Consider the following 26,548-nt stretch of genomic DNA (forward strand, 5'->3'; position numbering starts at 1 on the left):
TAGCTGTTAACTAGCTGTTTCTCAAATGGGCTTGAACGAGATTTCGTTACCTACAGCGATTCCTCTAGATTAATCCTATGGTATTTGCTAGCTTGCTTTTTGATAAGTGTAATAATTGCACTTGTCTATCCTCCTTACATTAGCTATTACCTCATGTCCTTTTACAGTATGATAAATGGTATTTTTCTAGCCCTATTCTACTGAAAAGTTTTCTGTTCCTTGGGAATAGAAGGCTCTAGATTAGAGAACATAATTAGATGGTATTCAAATAAGAACATTAAAGCTCTAAGCTACTGCTTATTATAAAAGAGAACAAAGTGAGCAACATATTAAAAAAAAAAGCATCTGCTTTCATATCAAAAGTGGAGATTTTGAGCCATCACAGCAGTATTTTATGTTGCATAGCAAACTAAGAAGTGCAGAAAGTTACTGAAATCACTTCAGAATGTGTTTTTTTTTGTTGTTTTTCCTTTATTTAAACTTCATCTGAATTAATGACACTGTGAAAATACGGTTGGAAGAACTCATTGTTCAACCATTGGAACCCTGTCCTATGCTAGGAACTGGGGAACACGCGATTCTCATGGTGCTAGTAAAACCTTTTACTCCTACTGTATACAACTGCTCAATAGTTGGAAGTACTGTGTGCAGTCAGTGCTATGCAAATTAAACTATTGGAATTATAAAGCTTCATTAGTGGTACTCAGATTATGAGAAGCTGGAAAAGTTTCTTAAAACAGGATGTTGATTGATCTACAGAAATAAAATCCACTGAGTAGGAGCCTTTCTGAAGTGATACAAAAATGGTTAAAGAAAGAGTATGCAGTCAGAAATTTGCCCAAACGAGTGTTGTCAGAGACGTCCCAGGTAGCTTAGAACAAGAGAGAAAAGTGCTTTTTAATCTGGATCGCAATTTTTCAAAATGTAGATATCTAAAATTAGCCTGATTTTTTTCCTTCTAAAAAAATGGCAAAAACCCTTTCAATTTTAATTGAATGCTTAACTCTGTTGAAAAGTAGCTGATTTACTTGGCATTTAATGTCAGCTGCCTGTTTTTTTTAAATTTGTCATTGATGTGGTTAAAATTTCAAGGATATTAATGGTCTGAAAGAGTAATCATGCTGGTGCTCTACGTAGCTGTTGCTTCTTGCTTGACTTTTTAATTATTTGTGTCAATACTAAGGGACTCACAGTTATTTTCTAGATCATCATTAGCTTTTCCAAACAGTTTGCTAGTTAAGTTCATCTTTTCTTCATGTGTTTGACCTTTATTTATTGAAAGCGTGGAAGACTCTATGGTTCTCTCTGCCAGAGAAGTTACCACTTTCTCCAGAGATTCTTCCAGCTCATGTCTCAGTTCGTCTTCAGAATCTTCAAAATTTCTGAAAATTTGATAGAAAGTTTTATTAATTCTATGTATCTGTTACGAGTGTTTCTAGTTTCCAAGCCTTTGAGATTGTTTAAAATGTTTTTTAAAGAATATGCAAACTACACACAAACTGCTTCTTCACCTTTCTCTGGAAGATTGTTTACCTATACTTATAAGGTAAAAAAAACAGTTGCAAAGCCACGTTAACAATTCTGCATAACATTTTTAATGTCAGCATTGGCATTTGACATATTATAGAATTGAAAATCAGATTAGCAGACTGTAAAACAAATTTTCTTCATTTATAAATTTAAAAGAACTGAACAAAGAACAAAACTGAACAAAAGAACATTGCCTAACTGCTTTAGGCAATGCATCCCGTCATCTCATGAAAACTTCAGGTGAATGGATTTTTCTATTCAAGTGCTTGACTTACGTGTCCTCATCATCTGATCTTGGCTCAAGTCTACCATCATCAACAGCAACACTGGAGCACCTTTCTGAGTCATCTTCCTTGCTTTCTTTTGGCGACAGGGTTAATTTCCCTTCTGGAAAGGGAGAGAACATTCCTTTATTTGTATGTATATTAGCTAATTATCAAGGTATATGTAAAGTAATAGAAAACAAGTAAACATTTGATTTTTTTTCCCCAGTGACCAACAATGTAAGTACCGTGCTTAACTGACTCGATCACGCATGTTTTAGTCAATGGTTTATAACTTCTGCTCAGCGGCACCTCGCATGTTTGTAGGCTTTAACCACAAAACTATAAAGGGTAAGAAAGAAGGTAAATCTGATGTTGGTGGATTCAAGTTCCTAACATGAGGGCCTGCACTTTCAGAAGAAAACTTAGGGGACTGCTGTTTGGGAAAGACTGAAAATTACTGCTTGAACGCAGTAGCTGTTATTCCTTAGAAATACTCGTTTTCAAAGACTGAAAGGCAACCTCAACATGAAAGGAGGGAGAACAATGACAAGAGTTATTGTTTTAGTACCGAATGGCTAAATTCTGCATGTAATCCACTAGCAACCTCTCAGTTTGGGTAACAATGTACTCCACGATGTCAGCTTGAGTAGCAGGGCAGAACTGGGTGTTGAGGGAGTGTGGTATCTTAATAGATGTAACAGATAAATAAAAAAGAATTTAAGAATACCTGCATGACCATATTCTTGCTTTAGTCCTATGAACTGCTGACATTAGTGAAAAGTGGTTTGAATTGCTTTTTGCTTTTCCTTTTTTTTCAGTGTCAGCTGTATCAGCATGCACCATGCTGTAAAGTCAGTCACCACGGTAGTTTAAGCCATTATGTACTACAGTTTACAGCTGTTCTTCAGAAATACCTATATTTGCATTGTTTTTTACAGGGTTCTTCAACCTCAACAGTTTCATGGGCTAGATCCGGGTTTGTGGTATCTCCCATCTTATTGGCAGTACCTCCGTCTACCCAAGCAAATAAAAAAAGCATATATGAAGTAATAATTGGTAAGCAGGGCTTGCCCTTTTCCCAGCTATTGAAAAAGTCCTGAAAAAGGATGTTCCTTCACTGCTACAGAGCAGACAGCAGTGGTTGCTGGCAGAGACTGCCCATGCTTTTCTTGTTTGTCAGCTGCTTCAAAATGTTGGTTCTTGTCGCAGATCCTCTGCCAATGGTACAGTAACACGCTAAAGAAAACCATGTAAAACTGGCAGTAATGGACGTCCTACCTATTTCTTCTTCAAGCTGGATGAAGGAGGCATTTGACAGCTCTGCTTTTGCTAAGATGCTCAGGAGTGTCCCAGGTGCTGTTTGTTTCCATTGCTTCCTGTGTTCTGTGATGTCTTCAGGCAGAATGACACGGTCAGCTGAAGAACAGGAAGGTTCTCAGGTCACTAAATCATCACTATGGCTTGGCACTTTTGCTAGAATTAGACTTTCTAATTTTGACACTGAGTTTTTCCTTTCGTGTAATGCTGGAACCTGATTTTTTTTCCCTTGTGGAATATTTTCTCTTTTTTTTTTTTTTTTAATAATTATTCAATCTGATTGATACTGTAGAGGAAAAAATAGTCTATTTTTTTAGACTAAATAAATAGACTATTTATCACTAAAAACTTCTTAACACCAGTCTTAATGCTAAGTAATAAGCATATTAAGAATATACAGGTGCAGCTTCATTGAGCTGTCCTTGTTCTCAAATTTAGTGGCTTCTTAGGGCTGAAAAGCTTCAGAAGTTCCTGTTTTTCTTGTTCATCATCTAAGACAAAATGAAAAAGAAGTGACATACTAACAATGCTCTGCTTTGTCTTGACGATCCATGCAAAAAGTTCAGGTTGTTCCTGTGTGTCTGGGGTAGTGGGAGAATGGGGGAATGCTGGAGCCCCTTGTTCACAGCACCCAGTGACTGGAGCTGCCTGGCACTGTCAGAAAACGAGCAATTCACCTCTGCAGAAAAGGAGCATCACCACAAACATACCTGCGTGAGGGTGCAGCAATACTAGTGTGGTGTGGGAAACCAGAACTCCACCACGCTCTTGGCTGGCTGGCCACAGACCGCCTAGGTCTTGTGTATCATAACTCAAGGCCCAAGGAAGCGGTGGTGGTCACTTGCATAGACTGGCATTTTCAGCCCGCCACCGAGACCACAGAGTGCTTCAGATAAAAGTCCTTCTAATTAAACGCCTGTCAGATCATGTGAACATACTGGTACGGAATTGTTAGCAAAAGTATGTAAGTAGTCTGGCTGAATTTTAGTAGCTCCCTAATTTAACTTGCTGGAAAACATAAAAACCTTCTTACAAAATTCATTTTCAGCCACAGGATGTACAGATGTGACATCAGCATTGGCTAAAAAATTCAGTAGTGTCTGGGGGGTTCCAGTTTGCCACTGCTTCCTGTTTTCTTCAGTATCACCTGCATCACTGGACCCTAAGGGGAAGAAAAGAGGAGGCAAAGTTACTTCATTTTTAAAAAATAGATTTCAGTGGAATTATAATGTTGATTAATAGATACAATGAGAGAGAAACATCAGACAAATTTGCTACAGCCTACAGTTACTGAATTTACCTTACTTTTAACTAATTTTCAGGATTAATCCTAAGTATCCCATTTCCTTAAGAAATACCTGTTTGGTATCCAGAAAGTTCTTCCAAAGCCCCGTCCATGGGATCTTCATAAACTTCCACCAGTTTCTCCTTAACATTCTCCATATCCACAAAAGTTAACATCTCATTGGCTTTATCTTGTACCTGAAAAAACAATAGAAAGAGAAAACATATATTTGACAATAACTAATTTCTTCTGTGTTCGCCAACCATTCTCGTGTATGCACAGGCAAGTTGTGTAACCAAACAGAAAGCAGCTGGACTTGAAAGTCTCACTGTGAGCTGTGTGGCCCTGAGATACAACAAAATGACAAGAAACAACAATGACAAAACAGTGCTTAGTAAGTGTACATATACTGGAAAGAAATTCTGTTTGTTGCTGTTACAAATACTTTAAACATTCTAATATAAAAATATCGATAGGTAGCTATTACATCCAATCAGCTAAAAATGTCATTTTAATAAATGAAATCACATCATGTGTGTAGTCTCACTTCTGTTATTTCCAAATAACACCTGGTTCATCACAATAATTTTGCTTTGTGATGTAATCATAGTAAAAAGAAACAGCTGTGCGAATGTACTATTGAAATAACACAATTATCAATCTAAGCTTTTAGTATTATTGTGGAGGAGGGTATTTCAATCAAAGAATGGACAGGAACTTTGTTGTAATACAACCAAGCTTTCCCCAGAAAGGATGGAAAAAACTTTATGCAAGCCAAAGAGAATGACACGTGAATGAAAACAAAACTAAACAAAAATAAGTGTAATAGGATGTTGGCTTAAGAGAATAATTTAGAATAACAGTTGTGTATTTCATGCTGGAGAAACCCTCCTCTCAGTTGAAAAATCCCCTTTCTGAGCCATGGATAGCATGCCTAGATTGTCAGGTTCTCCCCAGAAACTATAATAGGCAGAAAGTTAAATTATGATCCCGTTTCTCTGTAATGATACTGACTTTCTTCGTGCACAGCTCTACTAACGCTGTTCCTACTGATAGTATAAATCCTGCATGTGTCTTGGCCGTGGTCATCCCCTCTGTTTTAACCTATCTTGAAAATGAAGCAGCACCAGAAGGAATAGCCTGAGAAGACTCAGTTTCTGACCTTGGACTTGTGTAGTTTATACTCTGCCTGATGCTACTGGTCTTGCTTGCTCTTTTTGGTCTGTTACATGCATAAGCTTCAAGCACAATAGAGCCCTCGCAGGAATTTCTGGTTTTGTAGTGTTCACCAGTATGGGCTGAGTCATAGCCGTAGTTTTCTAGAGTATATAAACTGATAAGGCTTTTGCAGAGTTACGTTTTCTATAAAACTGTACTAAGTTCTCATTTTCAAGAAGTAACAACCACATTTTCAAAAGCAGTATAGCTAATAATTGCAGAAGTGGCCATTATCATTTCAGAAAATACTCAAATAAATGTACTAAATTCACAAATCAAATTTGGCATTTGCAGACTAATTCACTTTTGAGCTGTGTTTTTCCCCTCAGCCCAATTTACAAAATGAAAATATCTGCACCCGTTCACCACTTCTCATGTGAAAGATTGACCCAGATACCATCCAATTTCTCAAGCAATTATCTCCTTGAAGAAAGTCAGACATATGCAATATGTCAACAAAGCCTCAACATGAAGCTTCATTATAACACAGGTAGAGGATGACAGTAATATTAACAGTTAAACCTTACCTCACAGAGCTACTGTCATGGTTTCAGATTACTAAAGAAAATGCTTTGAATATAACCGAAGCCTACCTCTGCTTCTTGAATGTTGTCTTCCTCAGGAACACATTCATCTAAATTAATTTCAAACTTTATTCCTCCCTGAAGAAAATTCAGACACTTCATTAAAATATATTATTAAATAAAAACATTTAATTAAATGTACACAGATGACATGGAATTTAAATGGAACTTGAAAGTTATTTTTCTATTAAAATAACTTCAATTTTCTTCTGTTTATCAAGATAAGTTGAACAAATAGGACAAAAATAGATTGCTCTGAGGTACACCTTACGGATATTTTCAAATGACTGCATCCACTAGAGAAGGCTGGGACATTTTAAGAAAAGATGTCTTTGATAATCGTTTAATTCAAATCCTTGCAATACACGGAGTTGGTTCGTACAGTTGGTTCTCAGCCATTATTAATATTTGAACACTGCGCTGCTTCAGTGCAGAATTTCACAAAACACCTTTAGACCACTTAGGATAATAAGATAACATAATTCTGATCAGAAATTTTCCTAATATCTTATGTGCATTTCTGTTCAATTCCCAGCCCCTTTTACAATTTAAAAGCACTATAGAGAAGAAAGTTTTACAACAATATGTTAAGAAATTAGCAGCCTGACATAGCTTCACTTAGAGTAAACAAGCAGTTTGATATAAAGGTAAGTGAGGATTGATTACTGCCTGAGAAGATTTAAAGGGAGCCTCCCTCAAATGACCAGAAAAGCTCTGCTGTATGTTTCTTTTCTTAGTGATTCTATCCTGTCACAGGAACTTTTAGCAAACAGCATTAGACCAATACTCTTAACTGATTCTCAAATAACTTGATTTCCAGAGCTACTGTGGCATAACAGAATCATTTGAAATGTACACATTTAAGAAGAAAATGGGAAAAAAAAACCACAAAAACAAAAACAGTAAGTATGGATACCTTTGTGCTATATTCCTTCTCCAAAATGTTTTGATCTTGCCTATCCTGGAGTCTGACTTGTTTAAAGTTTTCTTCCATGTTCTGGAGGGAGAGAAAAAAAAAACAACAACTTTAAAATGCACTCTTTGAAACCAGTATATGTATATACCCTATATAAAAAGACTCTTTTTAGTAATAAATGTTGCCGTTGATTTCCTTTTATATACACCAATAAGAATAGTTCATTCATTGCCTTATTTAGATTCTAATGCCAAAAGACATAATTCTGGCTTATCTAGCAGAAAAACAGGATTTTTCAAAAACATGTTTAGAGGATACAGTACTGCGTCCAGAAACAATGCATCTTTTCTTTTCTATGATCATATGCAAGATGACTCAGGCTGATTTCATTCCAGCAGACTTTGGAAGTGATGAAAATCAAGATTATAATTGAAACCTATACCCATACAAAGTCTAGCCATGCTTCATATTATCCTGTTTGCTGGTTAACACCTAAAAGCTATTTAATTACTCCTCTGCATATTCCTAAGCCCTGTGTTAGAACATGCCACATAAAAGCAAAGTAAATAATTACACACAGCTCCTTCAGTGACCTCCTGCTATGAGGACATGTCCTCAACCTCAGGTGAAGCCACAACAACTCACAGATTGTACTTTTTAGAAACACCTACACAGTTTCTCCAGTAGATGGAGTGCCCATGAATTAAGGTGACATCAAACAGGTGTAAAACTTTTTTTTTTTTTTTAAATTATGCATTTCCCATGGGAATAACATTTCTGTCCCGTTGTGGCTTTGATGGCATATGGCATAGCTTATCCCACCAAACGATGTGTGGCATCGTTTTAGCAAATGCCAGCTCCGGGATCCATGAATATCACTGAAGAGTGTCCTTCTTAAAATGTCAGCTTTGGCCTGAGTTGCAGCTGCAGTAGGGTAGCAACGTCTGTCACCAGTTTATGTGGAGGTCTGCCCCTTGCTGCTGAACAGTGCAGGAAATCCTGCGCTACCTGAAGGAAATTCTGACTGAAGAATCCTATTAGCTAGATCAGCATTGTTTCCCTTTCAGAATAAGCTGGCAATTTGCACAGTGAGATAAATTTTAATAAGTTGAGGCTTTCATTCCATTCACTTGAGGAGAAGCAGACTTGTTGCCGCAGAACTCCATGTGGTCTGGACACCTCATCTGGTTTTCATCACACCAGTATTTTAAAGTAAAAATGGAACAATTCTGAAACTCCATTCCACTGCCTGTGTTGGTAGTATTTGACAACACAGAAGTGATGGATTCCTGTAGCTGAAATCTTTGGCTCTGCTTCTTCCTCCCACTTCTCCCAATCTTTTGTTTAAGTAAGGAATCCACAGAAAACTGGAATGTAACATACACCTTACATTGGATCCTTACAGGAAAAGTAATTATGTTCTACTTGAGCTCGTGTTTACTGTGTCTCCTGCACAGGATTCTCATGAAGGTCTGCGCTGTGAGTGGCTTCTTTACTTCACTCAGAAAGCAAGGAAAAGAAACACACCACAAAAAGAAAAGAAACAAAAGTACCTCCCAATAATTATAGGGGAAAAACAATTACCAAAACAAATCAGAACTCATCCCAATAAAGTTTCCAGGCTATTCAAGAAAGGAACCTAGGAAGATTTTCAGATGCGGTGCAAACATCAGGTACGATTTAAGCTTTAGCATTTTTCAGGACTCTCGCAGAGTGAATCAAAGGCCACGCATAAAAAGTTTTGTTTAGACTATGAGATACCTCAAGTGATTCTTCTTTTGTTCCAGCCATATCCGTGCTTTCAGACTGGTTCTCAGCTTTCCCTTGCCTCACCAGATAGGTTTTATCTTGTATTTTTTGATTGTCCTAGGGAACAGGTTTATAAAATTTTCATTTCAATTACAGATTAAGTGTACTACCTTAAAAAAGGAGAAGAAAAAATGACTGCATGCAAGTTTGAGCTTTGCTACCTGGAGTACTCCTGCTCTGAATCTGAATTCTTTTATATTGCTGTGGTATTCTTCCCGAATTTTCTGTAACTGTTTCAGGTACTCCTATTAGACAACATTAAGGTAGAATACTTATTTATTAGAAAGACATACAGAAATAGCACTAACTAAACAAAATATTCTATGGCTATCAAACTGCGTATATGTGAGAAAAAGGGATCTGTTTCCACTATTGCCAATTTTAAAGATTGCTTAATACTTCCGATTAGAGAATGTTTAGGAGTTATAACTGTTCCAGACTTTAACCCTTTTGAAGCTTTTCTGAATGTTTTATGCTGGATTTTCTGCCCAGTTACACCTAAAATAGTTAATTCCAAGAATAAACTAAGAATTGTCTGAGTAATGACTCAAAAAAATTCACAATCATAAAATAGAGGACTGAAAATTAGGAGGACAAAAAAAATTATAAACCATTTATTGTATTGCAACCTCCTTCCCAAAATAAAACAGAAGTTTATTGTTTCTGTATAAAATAATTTCCTAAAGTTAAAATATGGAAGCAACAGACATAACATACTATTATATCATATTCTAAATGTTACCATATGATTTATGAGCAATGACTATACATACATGAATAGTCGGGTAAGACTATTTTCTGTGATTTGTAAATGTGAGGATCTGATGTCCTCCACCATTAGTTTGTTCAGTGAAGGAATTCCTCTAATCTCAGCAGAACTGAAATCAAAATCAAGGTCCTAGTTTTTAAAAAGATTATGGAGGTCAGCTTTTGTGCAAGTCTTCACTGGTTTCTGCAAGATGGAACCAGATGAGCACAGAGCTTATATCTTCCTAGTGGTCCAATGGAAAAAAAAATATCTCACATAAAGAACACTATTGTCAAGGAGTGTAAGAAAAGAGCTTTAAGCAACTCAGGAAAATATTTTATTTACCTGTTCTTTCATTTCATTCTTTCTAGACACGTCCTGATGATGCAATTTGAGATGCTCTTCCATTATTTTCTGCTGCTGTATTTGGTCATGATATGGGTCAGCAGAGGATGGCCGCAGTCCCTGTGGGTGTACAAATAAATCCCTGAGCAAAGGAATTTTCATTTAGAATCCCTTTCTTCAGGGCCTATTCAGTTCACTTTCCCTCTTCCACTGAAGATTGATGTAAGACAAGCGTGTATTTTTGCAGGTAAGAGTCATAGTAGAATTTTACATTGCTATAGTTTGATATTAGAAAATAAAACCTCAAGATGACCATTGTAGAGCAGATCAACAGACCTGCTAGAGCAGAGCTTTCTGTCTGTCAGTGCTACAGTCTATTGGAAAGGCATCAATTCATCTCTGGGATTTTCATTCAGTTTCTTTTACAGATTTTATTCTATGCTTCAGTACTTACTTACCAGCTGTTTTTCCACTTTAATCTTGTACTGCTGGGCTTCAAAACGCCTTTGAAGATATTCTGCAGGCCTGAGAGAAGAAAGCGATGTTCACATACTATATTTTATTTCACAGCTTCTATCTTCTGCACAAATAATTCTCTACCAGCTGTGTTTGTACTACGTGAACATATGTGTAGGGATAAAATATGTATAAATATGGAACAGTAAAATAACAAACAGAAAACATACTGACTTTGGGCATTCCCCTTGCTATTATTTTGGTTACATTAATCTTCTGAAGAGCAAAGCTCTTCTTCACCTTCTATTTGATAAACGGTACGTGAAACTGTTAGTGAAAATAAAGTTATTTTTCCTGATCCTCTAAATGAGTGGTCAGTCATGGAATGGACAGACAATCTCAAAAGTAAGACGAAGGTTCTGCTTCTGCTTTGTAAAAGAAAGGCTTTAAAGTACACAGACCGCTGGAGAACGTGCCTTTATATCTGAAAACAAAATGTAAGATCTGCAGGAAGACGACATTTGCGTGGCCTGCCTCCCACTCTGTTCCCTCAAGTACAGAACAGCTTTTGCTCTTTAGATCTTTCTGATTCTGGTGGGAAGGAAAGACAGTGCTTATCCTGTGTTTTACTCCACATCCAGTGAAACACTGAGATTTGGGAGACATTTTGATAGTAAGATTTCAAACATCAGGACAATACAATCAGAAAGAACTTCTGGATAGACAGAAACAGGAGTTACATTGTACAATAAACTTAAGTAAAAAAAAATAAAAATCAAAGAACAAGGAGAGAAGGAACTACACTGAATATGCCATGTTTACAGTGCTAGTTAATCAGGAAGGCTGATAACTGCAGGACAATTCACTACCAATAAATAGTGAGAAAGGTTTACCCGTCAGGTGGGGGAGGTGGAGGTGCAACTTGTCCTTTTTGTTTATAGTATTCCTCAACTCTTTGGCTGATGTGAGAAAGGTCATAATGTGCATTACCTTTCCTCTGCAAGTTGTCAAGTTTATCATAGTAATGACCATAATGGCCATGCGCTCTAATATTCTCTGGCCTTTCTGCCATCTTAAATCTGGAGCTCTGTGGCTGAAAATATAATGAAGAATGTTAACTGCCCTGTTTTCATTTGTATCAATACCAGTTTGAACTATTTCCTGTCCTCCCCATTATAAGCTGCATGGTAATAAAGGCTGTCTACAGTAGAGTTAGTGTTAAGTTCTCCAAGCCCTTTCTTAAATAATCCAGAAACTTCCTAACTTGCTACATACAGGGTGTATTTCATCTTACTGTGGTCTTTCCCTTTTCCCCTGCTCCATCAGCTCCTGTGATTAAGCAGCAGCCCACGCCGTGCGAGTCAGTCCACATGGGGCTTTGCACCCTGTACCTTGGTTGCCCTTGAGCCACGCCATCATTCTGAAGCCCAAAGCACTGAGTTAATTCCAGGGGAGTTGTATTTTGACATGTGACAGCAAGGGGAACCTGGGATGTAGTTGTGGGCAGTAAACATGCAGACTGCTGCCTTCAGGGGAGCACTGCGCTCGTGCATAATCTCGTTGATTATGTGCCTGTGGGAGCTTGCCTTTGATTTCTCCAAGTCCTCACTGTGATGAAACATTCCTGTATTTCTACTTTGTGACAAGACTGTCTTTTCCATCTCCTAAGAACAATGAAGGGAAAGGTGATCGTCTAGCTGCTGCTGCATGATAAAAAAGAACTGCAGTACGACATCCACAAACATTTCCATGGTGGGAGGCTAAAAATCACTACATGGTATACGAGCAAAATGCTCAATATTGCTTATTTTTCTTGCATAAATTATAAAGCATCTCGGTATCCTTTCATTAGATGGTAAATACGTTAATTATCGCTCCTTAGAAACACTGAAAATAGAGTCATCTACCTACAGCATAGTCCAGATTATATATAGTCCAGAACAATATAGATTCATATCTATAGAAGAAAATTTTCCACTGCCAGTAATGATCCCAGGGACGAGGTAATTTCAGAAAGTGTACTTGTTGTCTCTCCCCGAATGAAGTTTTAGAGTATGGTATCCAGAACTACGGCAATCTCAAGCAATAGGGAAAACAAATCAGACCATCTAAATAAGAGGGTTGAGAACTACGAGCAGTGAAGCTTGCACTCTTTCTCCCCTCCGAGAAGGTCTGCAGCAAAGAAGACATACCCCTGGTGGAAGAGGTTCAGGGTAGAGAATACTAGAGCAAACTGGACAGAAGTAAGTCCACTGGCCCTGATGGGATGTACCCACAAGTGCTGAGGGAGCTGGCAAGTGTCATTGTGAAGCCACTGTTTATTATCTTTGATTGACTATGGTACTTGTGAGAGGAAAGCAGATGTCAATCTTATCTTCAAAAAGGGCAGGAAGGAGGACTCACGGCACTACAGGCCAGTCTGCCCCACTGGCAGCAGGCAGGGTAATGGAACAAATTATCCTGGAAACCATTTCCAGACACATAAAAGACAAGAAGGTGATCAGGCGTAGTCAGCATGGATTCACAAGGGGAAGGTCATGCTTGACTAACCTGTTAACCTTCTAAAATGAAATGAGGGGCTTGGAAGACAAAGGGAGAGCAGTGGATATTGCCTGCCTCACTTCAGTACAGTTTTTGATGCTGTCTCCCGAAAGATCCTCATAGAGAAGCTGATGAAGTATGGGCCAGATCAGCAGTGGTCAATTGAAAACTGGCTGGCCCCAGAGGTGCTCATGTTACAAAGCCTCGCTGGAGGCCAGTAGCTAGCAGCTTACCCCAGGGGTCAATACTGGGCCCAATCCTGCTTCACATCTTTGATAACGATCTGGATGATGGGGCGGTGTGCTTTCAGTAAGTCTGCTGATGATGCAAACCTGAGGAGAGCGGCTGACATGCCAGGGTCACGCTGTCATCCAGAGGGACCTCAGCAGGCTGGAGAAATGGGCTGACAGGAACCTCATGGAGTTCAGCAAGGGGAAGTGCAAAGTCCTGCACCTGGGGAGGAACAACCCCAGGCATCAGTACGTGCTGGGGGACCCAGCAAGGAAGAGGACCTGCGGGTCCTGGTGGATAAGCTGAACATGAAAACAGTGCCCTTGTGGCAAAAAAAGGCTAACGGTATCCTGGCTCGTATTAGGCAAAGTACTGCAGCAGGTCAAGGGGAGTGTGGCCAGTTCTGTCTCCCCCCCAGTACAAGAGAGACTGGAGCTACTGGAGAGAGGCCAGTGAAAGGCCACGGTGATAATTCAGGGACTGGAGCACCTCTCATGAGGAAATGCTGAAAGACCTGGGATTGTTTAGCCTAGAGAAGGCTCAGGGGGAATCTCATCTGTGTGTACAAATACCTGAAGGAAGGGTACAAAGAAAATGGGGCCAGGCTCTATTCAGTTTTGTTCAGGACAAGAAACAATGGGCACAAACTGAAACACAGCAAGTTCCAGCTGAAAATAAGCAAAACATTTTTTACTGTGAGGGTGACCAAACACTGGAAGAGAGAGGTTGTGAAATCTCAGTTGTTGGGGATCTTCAAAAGTCATATGGATGTGGTCCTGGGCAAGTGGCTCTAGGTGTCCCTGCTTGAGCAGAGACGTGGACAAGATGACCTCCACAGGTCCCTTCCAGTCTCAAATATTCTGTGATTCTGTGAACCCTGAAGCAACTCATTCAAAGCATGACACTATGCAAATATACCCACAACCCTGAAAAAAAACCAACAACAACAACAAAAAAAACTGTTTTCTTCATTTGGATGAGGAAAGACTGTGGGAACTTACCCAGTGATAACATTAGAGCATGTCTGGCAGATCCAAACACTGTGGACAAAATTCTGCCCCTGATTACAGCAGAACACGATGAAAGGAAGCTCAACCAGCATCTCTGCACTCGCATGGATATGCACAAATGTAACTATGAGGAAAACTAAGTCCTACGTTCTGCATTGGGCCAGCACTATCCTCAGGTATCTAAGTGACTGCTTGAGGGCTGCAGTTTTGGGAATTCCACAAATCTCTACATCAGCTAATCTACCGTAACTGCAATGTGCAATTACTGCTGGGAGCTCCCGGATCCTAACTGTGCTTTGCTCTGGTTCGTCAGCACCCGAGAGAGCACTACATGCTCTTGAAGATAAATGTGAGGGTGTGAGACGATGCCAAGTAAGAGGCTAGAGATAGCACATAGCTTGAGGAAACAATGAGGTAGAAACTGAGAGAGGGACACAGATCAGACACAGATCACTGTGAGGAACTGGGGCTTCCTGCTGTAAGGTTTTATCCCAGTTTGTTTTAATAGTATCTGAAATGAGGGCAGAGGGCACCACTAATCTTGCCCACGAATGGGCCCTCAGGAGGTGTGACCTAAAAGAATCAGTACATTTGCTTTTATGGCAGAAATGCAAACCCAAAGTTCATTTGCCCTTGTGCAAACATAAATGCAAAGTGTGCCTGACTGCTTTTGTTACAAAGGACCAGGCTGAAGCAGCCTGAACTCCGTCTTTCCCACTTAGGCTTTCTAAAACACCTCTTCTGAGACTTCTGCAGTCCTTAACTGTCTCCACTGACTTGCTGTAGGCATTAGGTTGAATTTAATTTATCTTAAAGAAGCCTTTTAAACGACATTTTCTAACAGCAGGAATTTGCCTTCTAAGATAATTAAATGTTATCAGCAATGTGGATGCACCATACCTGAGGCTGCTGCCCTCCTGAAGGTTTCCATTCATTCCTTTGAAAGAATTCCTGTGTCTTGACAGGCGCCACCATTCCAGATTCCAGGGGAACTTGGTCCAGGACTCTCCCTTTTTGAAGCTTACATTCTTTTTAAAAATAAAAGATTAACAAGTTACCTTCTGTGCTTCCTACATGATTATTGATCACGCAGTTGCAAACCATAGTAGGGTGCATATACCTAACACTGACAGGCTGAGCCAATAAACGCTCCTTACATCCTTTCATCATACTTCACCACACCTCACAGTTCCCAGGAATTCTGCCTTTCATTCTTAGAATGACATGTTTTTGAAAACATTATGATGTGTCACACTCATGTAGAGTGGATCTTCGTACTTAGTTTTGCAAAGAAGTACACTGAATAGAAGGGAGACCTCTATAAACCAGAAACGTATCACAGCTTTTCTAGCTGAATGCTGCAAGTGATCTGGTCTCAGAGCTGTCTTTTCCTGAACAGGAAGGACAGTGATTCAATGTCTAGGGTAAATGCTTCTGCTGCTTCAGTTCTCTCCTTTTTTTTTTTTATTTCCAAATTTGTCTGAAACTCTTGTATCCAAATGTGCAGCAAAGACTGTTGGAGCAAGTTATCACCATCAAGTATATCACAACTAACAAATGTTAGTGTAGAACCAATGTTAAAATCATTAAATATTATCTTTACCTTGTATCAGCTTGGCTCCAGGCTGTGATGCTGAAGGCTTTCTTCTGTGTATCACAGTGAGAATGAGCTCTTCCTGTGTTAACTATAAACAAAAAAGTATCTGATAGAATTGTTTATACTACAATACGTATTTTTCTCTTGGCAAGCAGCAGTACAAGGCACTCACCTCAGGGGGCAAATATCTGAGAACAAGCTTCTGCAAGAAGGGCTTCCTCAGAATAGAATTCATAGATGGCCGATCTCTTGGAGATACTTTAAACAACTGGGAAATTAACATCCTCAGATCATACGAATATTTGGGAGACACGGGCTGAAAATATCCTCTGCAAATCTTCAGCACCAGCTGGTGCAAGCTATTGCCTTCAAACTTAATCATTAAAAGCAATAGAAAGAGGACAGTAAGTACTGCTGGTTGGAAACGATGGACTAAACATCCAAATTTGAAAAGGGTACTTGCGGACAGAAGCCCTGTGCTATGCAATCTCTTCACAAATAATTTCCCCCTATCCATAGTTTGCTGTGAGAAATTAACATAACTACTCTCTATCTACTTGCTGGTTATGTTCTCCTATTTAAGCTACGTGACTCAGCAGGTCTGATAGCTTTGGTACTTGGAAGAGGTTTTTCGGAGTGTCATATGTCGTACAGTGTCATACAATAACACAGACACAATTTTTCCAGAATTAAACATCAATAGTTTTGCCAAAAGCTGTTCAGCAGAGACCTGCACACATACTGCTTTCACAGCATTCCCCTTCAAAGCCTGAATTCCCACAACTTAGCCTCTGTGGTCTGCGTTCTCTCAGGAACCAGGGTACAATCTGATTTTTAACAACTGATGCCACTCAGCTGACTCTGTCCTCTCTGTTCAGAAGATCTCTTAATGTGTCAGCATCAATCTGCTTTTTAGGGCCTCAGGCAGGCAAAACTAATTTTGAAAACAACAACTTTCTAAAATTACCATTTTATTTGCTTGGATAATTTGAAGGTGTTGTAACCAAAATTTGTTCTTGCATTTCCTTTCTACATCAGCATCTAGTTCCTGCCTTCAAATTAAAAACATGGGCAGCAATACGAAATGAGGTTGGATCAGGTGATCTTGGAGGTCTCTTCCAACCTAAATGATCCCGTGATTCTGTGAAACAGAATAGCTAATATTCATAAGAAGAAATAATGATGTTTTCTCACTTTGTGAAATCTGGAATTTTCCTCCCTTGTTCTCAGCTCAGCACAATTGCTCTCCCTTCCAGTGCTGCTCTGCTGACTTTGACCATATTAAAGCCCAGGTCAACTTCTGCTGGGCCCAGGAATCAGACCCTTTTCCTGTTGTTGGGATTAGTTTCTGCTTTGTTCTCTTCTCCACATTCACAGGCTGAGGATTACCTGAGGCTCAGATCATGCAGAGGACAGCACAGTTTCCTGAAGATGCTATCTCAGTTATCTTTTGACATGAATGTGCTTCCAAACAAAATACAACTTTTAGGAAAATGTTTCTTGAGACTTGAAATGCTCTCCGGGGAAACGTAGGTTTCAAACTCTTTAGCAAGTACAGGTTAGTATTTTCAAGTAGAAATGAATAAAGTTATGTGCCTAAAGCCTAACCTTGAAGTATAGCTTTAATTCTTTCCATCTGCCTTTTGAGAAAGTATAGCACTTATTAAAGAGTAAATATATGTTTGACATACATATATATATACATAAAAATTCTAGAAATACAATATAATATATTGTATTTTAGTATGCTCATAAAATTCAATACAAAATATTAAACACTGGCAGTCATCCTTTAATATCAAGAAGTAAATTGAAAATAATTCTAGTAGCTGTCTATGAATATTGTTATAACTACATATATCCCAGGCTGTTCAGTCTATTTTTAGTAATACGATATTGATCTGATTCTAAGATACTTACAGGATGCTTTAGTGCACACAGCTCATAGAGCACACAGCCAAGAGACCAAATATCTCTGTAAATAAAAGGAGTTCAAGTTTCAGGAAAAGCCTATAATATTTTCATAGATGTAATCAATTTTTTTTTTCAGCTCTCAAATTTACTAGCATCATTCCATTGGAGATTAATATTGGTGCAACTTTCGATATTTCTGAGGATGCATTGAAAAGAAAAAAACTTAAATTTATTTTTTAGCTCTGGCACCCATCTTTCTACAGTACCTAACTAGGTTCTATTATTATTATTGGAAAAGGCACATGGTATAAATGATGCCTGCTTAATATTCTTAGCAGGACTGAAGAGCAAAGCTATCTCTAGCTGATGCATGTGAAATTCCTGGTGCCCTGCAGAAATACAGATTTAAACCATGACATTATGGTAAGTTCTCTTGTGCCTGCACACCCTCATGAACAAGCGTATGAAGAAAACAGAGAGACTCACGTTTTATTGTTATATGGTCGATTTTCACAGATCTCGGGTGACAGATAATAAGGCGTCCCTACACAGGTATAGGCAAACTCCATGGTGCTAATGAAACACAATGAATAAAAAGGCTTACACATTGTATAAGTCTGCAAGCAATTGAGTTAGAGCCTGTAGGGGTTACTATTTCTGCTCTCAAAATAGTTGAATAATAGCTTGATGGAACAACCCAAGAAACACAAAAGCACTTCCCATCTCTGTGTAAAAATGACCAACTATTTTAATGCAGTGTTTGCATTTCAACAGAAATCACAAGAATTCTCTTTTCCCCACTTTTTACCAGCATCGTAATCAACATTTGCAAGGAACGATGATCATTAACACATAATTCTGAAAGCTGTCAACCACACCTCAAAATATTCGAAGTCTCCAACATACTCATTGAAATAAGAAGATCGTAGGTGCCAGTCAGTCATGCAAGCTTGAAACTGTGGAAGGAGGAACAACTGTCCAGAAACTAAAGCAGGAGTAAATGAATTCTATTTCCATCTTTGCTGCTGACTTGCTATGTAGGTATAGCCGAACAACACCGGTTGGATTCGTTCCACTTGCTTTTAGTTATCTACCCTGTGGATGTCATCAAGAGTCACTGGGAAGTCAGGGAAGAGAAACAGTACTCACAGAGTGTGGTTCCTCTCACTCTACAGTAGGTGTCAATAAAAGTTGAAAGTTACCCTCTTTATAGTGGATATGATATGAAGTCTGACTGCCCGGGGTGTCAAGGATACCTAACAGAAAGTAAAAGTATTGGGCACTATCTAGAATTCGGAAGTGGAGAATTGAGATGAAAATGCCTTTGTGTATCACAGGGGACGGGAGGAAGAGGGACTGAGAAAACTAATTCACTTGTTATATGAGAAAAAGTACATTCAAGCTCCAAATATTTTTGTCTCTATAGTCCCAGATACCTATTAAATACTCCTCAAAATGCCCGTACTTGCGCATTCACATTCTGAGGTTTACTTTCAGTAAGACTTCCCAGCTCTGATGCACCACCAAACTTTCAAAGTTATTTAGGCTTAATTCCAAAGCAATCTGATGGGGCCTTGACAGAAATTACCTATGCTGTACATTCACCTGAAGAATGCATTGAAGTATTTTATACAGGTACACAGTTAAGTAAGTCTGAAGAGAGTGCACAAACTGTCTACGCTGGGTAAAGTCTTTATTGTGTAGGCAGAAATGAGATTCAGCTTAGATTGATTTAATTTAAGGATAGGAAAAGTTGCAACACGTGAATTGCAGGAGGTGGAGTACAAAGCAACTGAGAAGGACTGACAATAGAAGGACTATCTGCAAAATGATCATCAGAGGAAATCATCTTTCCACAAACTGTGGAACTTCATTGCCACAAGATCCTGCCAAGGTCAAAGATATCAAGAGGCTCAAAAAAGAGATCAAATTCAAGCATTGTCCTTCTGTTAGCAAGCCCCCTGGCATGTTTTGACCACGTCAAAAAGCACTCTCCTAGACAATGTCTGGCCACTATGTAGGTTAGGCCAACCTTGTCCCCAGAGTCAATAAAGATAAGAACACCCTCTTCGGCAGAAGTTTAGCCAGGGGGATGCAAGCCATGGCAAAACATTTACTCTAAGGGCCAGAGAAGAATGGGTTCTGGCTTTTTTTTTTTTTATATATATATATATAGGCACAGGTTTGAAGAACATACTAAGAAAAGAAATAGTATGACCTGAACAAACTCTTTTCTTACACTACTTCCAAACGTTTAATGCTGTTCACTGCTTTTTCTTTTCATGAAGCACCAGAAGTGATCATCAAGGACTGCAAAAAAAAGAGTTGTACCTCCAGAGTTTCTCTATGTCAGTTCCATAAGGAACAGGGAAAGATTGAGGGAAAGACGCCCTAACAAGAGTCCAGTTACAAGGATCTGTGGTTATGTTCAGGACGGCACATTTTAGGATACCAGAAAAAAATACAGTGACAGACCCGTGATATCCTAGACCAAGCACAGTCCACAAACAATTTGCACATTCAGGTTGCATTCTGACCATTCAGAAACAGTCACGTTTGGTGTAGATCATAGACTAATGAAAGAGGTGCTTACTTGGTCAACTGTCTTGCTATGCCGAAGTCCCCAAGCTTTGCTATCTTTCCATTATTGCTAAGAAAAATGTTCTGCAAACAAAGAAGAAACTGATACGCAAAAATAAAACATGGCACGGCTTCTTAAGCAAATTTTGACATGATAAAATCACCCCCTCTCCAGTTCTAGTTTTACTACCTGGGCTTTTACGTCTCTGTGTAAAATCTTTCTGTCATGAATATGCTTCAGGCCCAAGGAGATCTGCACAAACCAACTCAAAATCTGTGGTGAAAGACAAAAGGTATAGATATCTGATAAATTTGATATATAGATAAATTTGCATGGCTCTAATTTCCAATGGGACATCTCACTGAAAATATGTACAACAAAGACAACAACAAAATCTAAAACATGCTGAGCACACGCAATATAGAATAGTAAGAAACATTATTTTTGAATGAGTAAAATTAATGCCATAGTTTTGCTTTCCTTTCTCAGTGCCATCAGGAAACCATGGAAATAAATACCAACTCCCACTTTCTGTATCCCAGTCAAGTTTTCACTGACTATGACAAGACCATTACTTCAGCAAGGACTGAATAATCATGTCAAAGAAGAGTTAAGAACACTAGACCATTATTTAGAAATGAATTCGAAAAACAAGCCATAAATGGGTGGTGTCTTCTTAATCCTCAGCAGTGGAAGTCATACCATGCATTTATAGTATTTGTAATCATACCAAATGTGATCCAGGAAAGAAGAAATAGAGGATGAAGGTCTGCAATGTGGTTAAACAACAGAGGTATGAAGAAACTTGTGATAGTAAGTAATCACAACAGGTTATCCTTGCCCCAGGACAGCTCTTAAGCATGTATTTAACTCCAGATATACGTGATTTATTCAATAAGGGCTGCTGGACTTAATTCAGAAACAAAAGATGTGCTTACATGCTCCTATCTTAAGGACAACTGATGGTCATGGAAGACTTTAATTCAAGCAATAATCTTTTATCTAGTAATGCTTAACATTTCACAGATGATTTCCTGAATAGGGCTGATGTCATAAACGAGACTTTCTTAGACATATACTTGAAAATATAAAGATTTTTTAATAATGTTACATTAAATTGGGCAATTTGTTCTCTGTTCTTGATTGTCAGATGCATCTTTAGTTTCTATAATCCCTTCTTCTGTCTGTATTTCCTTTGTCTTTCTTTGGATCTGTGATTCTGTGATTCTGTGATTCTGTGGATATGCATCATTCTGTCTTGGCAAGAGTTTTGTGTATGTTGGTTCCCTGTTTTGTCTTTTCATGATCTGTGACTTTGTCCTCTTTTTATTTTCTCTCATGTTCTCTCTGCCTCTATTATGACTCCCAACTGGATCATAAAATCCACCATTGCTGAACCAGTAATTCACTTCCAACTGACTTCTACACTAAGGAGTTTCTCTTTTCCTACTAAAGCAAAAAGAAATGTCACAAAATTTCTTTTTTTTCCTTTTTTTTTCACTTCTATACTTTAGAGTAAATTTTCACTAACACATTAGATACTCTCTGTCTAGTATCTAGGTAAGTTTTCATTGCAACTGCAAAAGTGAAAGACTACACATAATAAATATCCTTAGAGTTCCGAATATGAAGTCCAACATGTAAAAGATTTCCTTCAGCAAGCTAAAGTTAGTTAAAAGATGAAGGAATAAGTTAAGGAGTAGTAGGAAATTCTGTTTCTGTGAATTGCAATACCTCTCATACGTGCCTATTTACAAATTGAAATACCTGTGAATATGCTCCAAAAGCAGTCAGAATTCTGGCCTTGTTTCTCTGTGTCAGTTTAACAATTTAAATGGCATCAGAGAACTCTTGACCCAAATAAAATGAATGAGAGATTTACCACTGACTAGTATAAAGCACGATATGTCATGACGCAAATAGCATAAAAGAATGAAAATTTCATATATAATACATCCCCTAACACCTCTAAAACACCTTGTAAAAATAAAGCCTTTCTAGCTGAGCAGGTGTACTACTAAGATAAAGAAAAATTGCCTCCAAAATACAAGGAGCAATGGAAAGAATATAATTGGCATCAAAATACTGTTCATAAATTTATTTAAGATCTTAAACAAGTCTAAAAGGAAACTCTAAATTCCCACTAAAACTATCAAAGTTTCTTTAAAATGTTCAATTTTTTTATAACAGGTCAGAAAAGAAACAGTAGCTAGCAGTGCATAATTCAAACAATGTGTTTTACATAATACATCCTTTCCTCTAAAGGTAATTTCTTTCACCTGGTCCTCATCAAACAGTACTCCATGCTGCATATTTATCCGCTTCATTAGATCTCCACCATCACAGTATTCCATCATGATATATAGCTTGTTGTTTTCTGAAAGGAAAAGTATTTCTTGCCTTTATTCCTTTATTACTCATTAATACAGCAATAAATTATTCAATTCCACCTGAAACATACATTAATTGTATGCTCTCTATGGACACCAGCCTTCACCTTTACTTCACAGGCCCTCCAAAATCCAGCATGAGCCTCAGCTGGAAAGCTGCTCCACCCCTTCCCTCAGTCCCAAAGTCCAAGCCAAACCTTTCCTGCAACCTTACTGATACCCCAAAATATGTTTTTTTCCTATTTTCCTATTTTCTAATTCATTTTATTTCCTATTTCCTGCTGTGCTCAAAAACTCTCTTTTTCTATTGAAGCTCCTGAGAAAGTCTCACAAAACTCTGGACCTCTGTTGAAGGTCAAGGGAGGCAATGCAGACACCTCAGGATCTAGTGTTTGCTTCAGAGTACTTTTGGTCCCACCTACCCACCCACAAGGAGAAAAAAAGTGATGACTGAACCTGGTACCTTGTGTTCATTTTTAGGAGTTGGCACCTAACCCCACTGATAAGTAAGGTGCTGGGGATAGGCCTATGGTTGGGCAATACGAACAAACTAGGTTTTGCTGCCTTTCACTCCTATAGTCACAAATAAAACAAAAATGTTAAAAGTAAACCTTGCAAAGAAGCAAAGAAGGTGACTATATTTGCATGCTTCATCTTGGCCAGAAGAATGACTTCTTTCTGCGAGGCTTCTTTTTCTTTCACAGGCATCTACAAAGAATTAAGGAACTATATGCTAGCAATGATGTATTTAAGTCTCTTCAATAATAGTTACATTGCTGTCAAATCATTCCCACAAGTACGTAAAGATTGTGCCAAGGTGATGCAGAAATACCAGAACATATGATGTACACACATTTGCGGCATATGTTTGTAAATATACTGCAACATTATCAAAGTAAAACCAAATTATGACGTTTTACAAACAGGCAAATGTCTACCTTTAAACTTTCTACACAAATGTTATTACCAATTGTTGGTTGAGAGTTGAGTTGGTGAATAGAGGTAAACTCAAAAGTTAAACTGCCCTTACGTATTAGAATAATAAAGGTCTAGGTGAGTCTGTGTTCCTAATAACGTTGATTTCAAAAGAATAAAGTTAAAAACAAAGATCTTCTGTTTTACAGTTGTTATGAGTTCTTGCAACATTTCAAGCAAAATCTTTACTCTGTTATAGTAAATGGAAAACTTATATTTGGTTCATTGTAACCACACTTTCATCAATATTATTTCTTATAAACTCATGTTTCAGTGATTCCATACTGATTCTATTAAAATGTCCTCTTTCATTTACAAAAGTAAGTTTCTTACTCTTATTCTTAAGAAATAATTTTGAAATGTAATCCTTAAAGATTCAAAAATCAAAAGGTGAAAATAAAGACACAATCAATCATATAAATGACACACAGACATACCACATACTAGAAAGACACTCTACCACATAAGAAAAATCTTACTACTTTGAAGTCAGAATTTTCTGTAACCACCTCTTGATTTTTAAACAACTGTGATAAGCAATAACACTTTATTAACTTACATTTTTCTATTTTGCATACATCAAAATATGAGATTAGAAATAACCATATTACTGGTCATGAACACAGCAAAACTATTTTTTATTTAGTTGTCATTACTAGTATATCAATTTTTCTGGGTTTGAATCTGAAGGTTATGTAGCTTTTCCTAGAACTGACACATAAAAATTCATTCTTCTGTTATGATTCTCTAAAACATTAGAAGTTCACTAGTGTGGCCCAGAATGTAAGAGCTGTCACATGCAGGTAGATACTCACTGAAATTGACCTCTGAATTCCCTGTACTTAAATCACATGGAGTTTAATTGTGTGTCTTTTTGGAACTGGACCTAGGAGTGGCATTACTCTGACACCCGAGCTAGCCACCCTAACCTGCCTTTACAGCCCACAGAAAGAAACATGGCTTTTATGGCCCAATTCACCTCATTCTGAAACAGAAGTCTAAAACACACGCAGTAAACTGTATCCCTTGTTCTCCAAGAAAGGGAGTCAAGCCAGGTAGGTGAGACAATGACAGCTACAGAATGGACATTTCAAATTAGATGAAATGAATCAAAATGCCCTATGCATAAATGAGAATCAGAAAGATTGTTGTGTATTACTCTCATGCCTGAAAACATGCATGTTGAAAAAAAAAAAAAAGAAAAGAAAGTTTAGAGAAATGTATCACAAAATCATGGCTTGTTATTTCAGTAGCAATAGTTTTGTTGTAGTTGAATCATCTACTATGAAGCTTAAATCAAGTACGTGTATGGTAGGTAAAGCTTTGAAAAAAAAGAAAAGAAAAAAAAACTGTTAATATAAAAACATACTTAGTTATGTTTTTAAAATCACTAAACAGGCAGTCAAAGCGTACAGTCTTTGGAAAGTTTGTCATCAAGATGCAACCACAAACGTGACACCCAAGCTCATACGTTAGCTAAATGCAGTTGTTGTAATTCTGTAAATAACTACTGTTATCATCCAGGTTTTGTTGTTTTACCTTAGTTAAATCAATCTCTTTGATGACACATTGCTCATTATCCACTTTTCCTTTTGCCAAGAATATTTTGCCATAAGATCCTTCTCCAATTTTCTTAAGGATTTCATATTTATCCATGATGTCTTTATCTTAAAGCAGTGGCTAAAACAAGAGTCCCCAGATTAGTATTGCATGTAGTTGGTGTTATAACATCTGAGTTTGTCTACTGAAATAGAAACTGCCTTTCATTACTGTATTTTTTCCTCACATTTTTATCACATTTTGTCACATTTTTATTAATGATGCAGATTCATCCTCAAAATGTCATCTCCTGGAAGACTGCAAATTATTGTGGATCTGAACTTTCCTTAAGCAGCAAGTCTATGAGCGTCTCGTAAAGGAAAGCATGAAACATGGTCCTAGCAAACCCTAAAATTAAAAAATGAGAAGGCAGCAGAAAGTATTATGGTATGGTATTATTATGGTATGGTATTATTCTTAGAGGTCTTTTCCAACCTTAATAATTCTATGATTCTGGGAAGTTTGACGTTATTTATTGAAGTTAACAATACTGCACACTTGTTCTTTTAATGGAAAACATAAAATTATAGTGCATTTCTTGTTGAACTTTCTATGGTGCAAATGACCAAGTAGCCTGGGTCATTACCACTGGGTATTTGCAACCTATCCACAAGCAAACTTAGAGCGCTAATACACACGCACACTCTAAAACCGTTCTTATTAGTTGGACTAAGTTTTAGCCAGGAAGATTTGGTAAGACACTGCACTTTTCCTGTCAGGAAGGAAAGCCAGGCTCGGTAACAGACCACCTCGGCCTGCGTGAAGCCATCTCCGCGGGCCGGGGCCCTTCCCGCCCTGCTGTGGTGTCGTCGCCATGGCGACGGCGCGCACCGGGCGGGCGGCCGCGGCCGGGGCCGCCCTCAGGCGAGGTCCGGGCAGGGGGACGCGGTACCTGCGTGCGGCCGCCGCCTCCGGAGCCCCCGGCGGCCAGACGGAGGAAGAGGAGGAAGACGAGCGGCCTTACCCTGTCTGCCCTGCCCTCGGCGGGGTGTGGCGTCTGTGGCACTGCCCTCGCACCCCTCCGGGAGGAGAAGGACGCTGGATTGCTTCAGGCAGCCGGCGCCTTCTGCTCGCTGTGAGGGGCTTTGGGTGTGGGCAACAGAGAAGCGGGAAACAGCCCCGTTCCACACATTGACGTTTTCTAAAGCTTTTCATATTTATTTTCCTCCAGTATTATTTAACACAGTCCAGAAGCACCTCCCAGGGAGAACTGTACTGGGGTCATGTCTACACTTC

General features: G+C 38.5%; 1 protein-coding gene across 8 annotated transcripts; it reads right to left on the bottom strand.

Moving 5' to 3' along the window:
* Nucleotides 1-450: 450 nt before the first annotated feature.
* NEK5 (NIMA related kinase 5) lies at nucleotides 451-26,494 on the bottom strand. Of its 8 annotated transcripts, none has more exons than XM_083833752.1 (23): nucleotides 26,277-26,494; nucleotides 25,253-25,393; nucleotides 23,350-23,446; nucleotides 22,628-22,725; nucleotides 20,538-20,621; nucleotides 20,361-20,431; nucleotides 18,254-18,340; nucleotides 17,774-17,828; nucleotides 16,026-16,226; nucleotides 15,860-15,941; nucleotides 15,157-15,284; nucleotides 11,368-11,567; nucleotides 10,477-10,543; nucleotides 10,019-10,138; nucleotides 9,087-9,170; nucleotides 8,878-8,982; nucleotides 7,117-7,197; nucleotides 6,210-6,278; nucleotides 4,472-4,595; nucleotides 4,147-4,275; nucleotides 3,075-3,212; nucleotides 1,806-1,917; nucleotides 451-1,382 (listed from the first exon to the last, which is right to left on the bottom strand). In XM_083833752.1, exons 2-23 carry the CDS (start codon nucleotides 25,367-25,369, stop codon nucleotides 1,160-1,162), a joined length of 2,472 nt encoding a protein of 823 aa, XP_083689878.1. In that variant the 5' UTR covers nucleotides 25,370-25,393; nucleotides 26,277-26,494; the 3' UTR covers nucleotides 451-1,159. The 8 variants fall into 8 exon arrangements, with proteins under 8 accessions (XP_083689878.1, XP_083689874.1, XP_083689877.1 ...); XM_083833748.1 differs by having other exon boundaries at nucleotides 26,205-26,494; XM_083833751.1 differs by lacking the exon at nucleotides 26,277-26,494 and adding an exon at nucleotides 25,955-26,186.
* Between the last annotated feature and the right edge of the window lie 54 nt (nucleotides 26,495-26,548).

Source organism: Anser anser (genome assembly GCF_964211835.1).
Source record: "Anser anser genome assembly, chromosome: 1".
NCBI classification, from domain to species: domain Eukaryota; kingdom Metazoa; phylum Chordata; class Aves; order Anseriformes; family Anatidae; genus Anser; species Anser anser.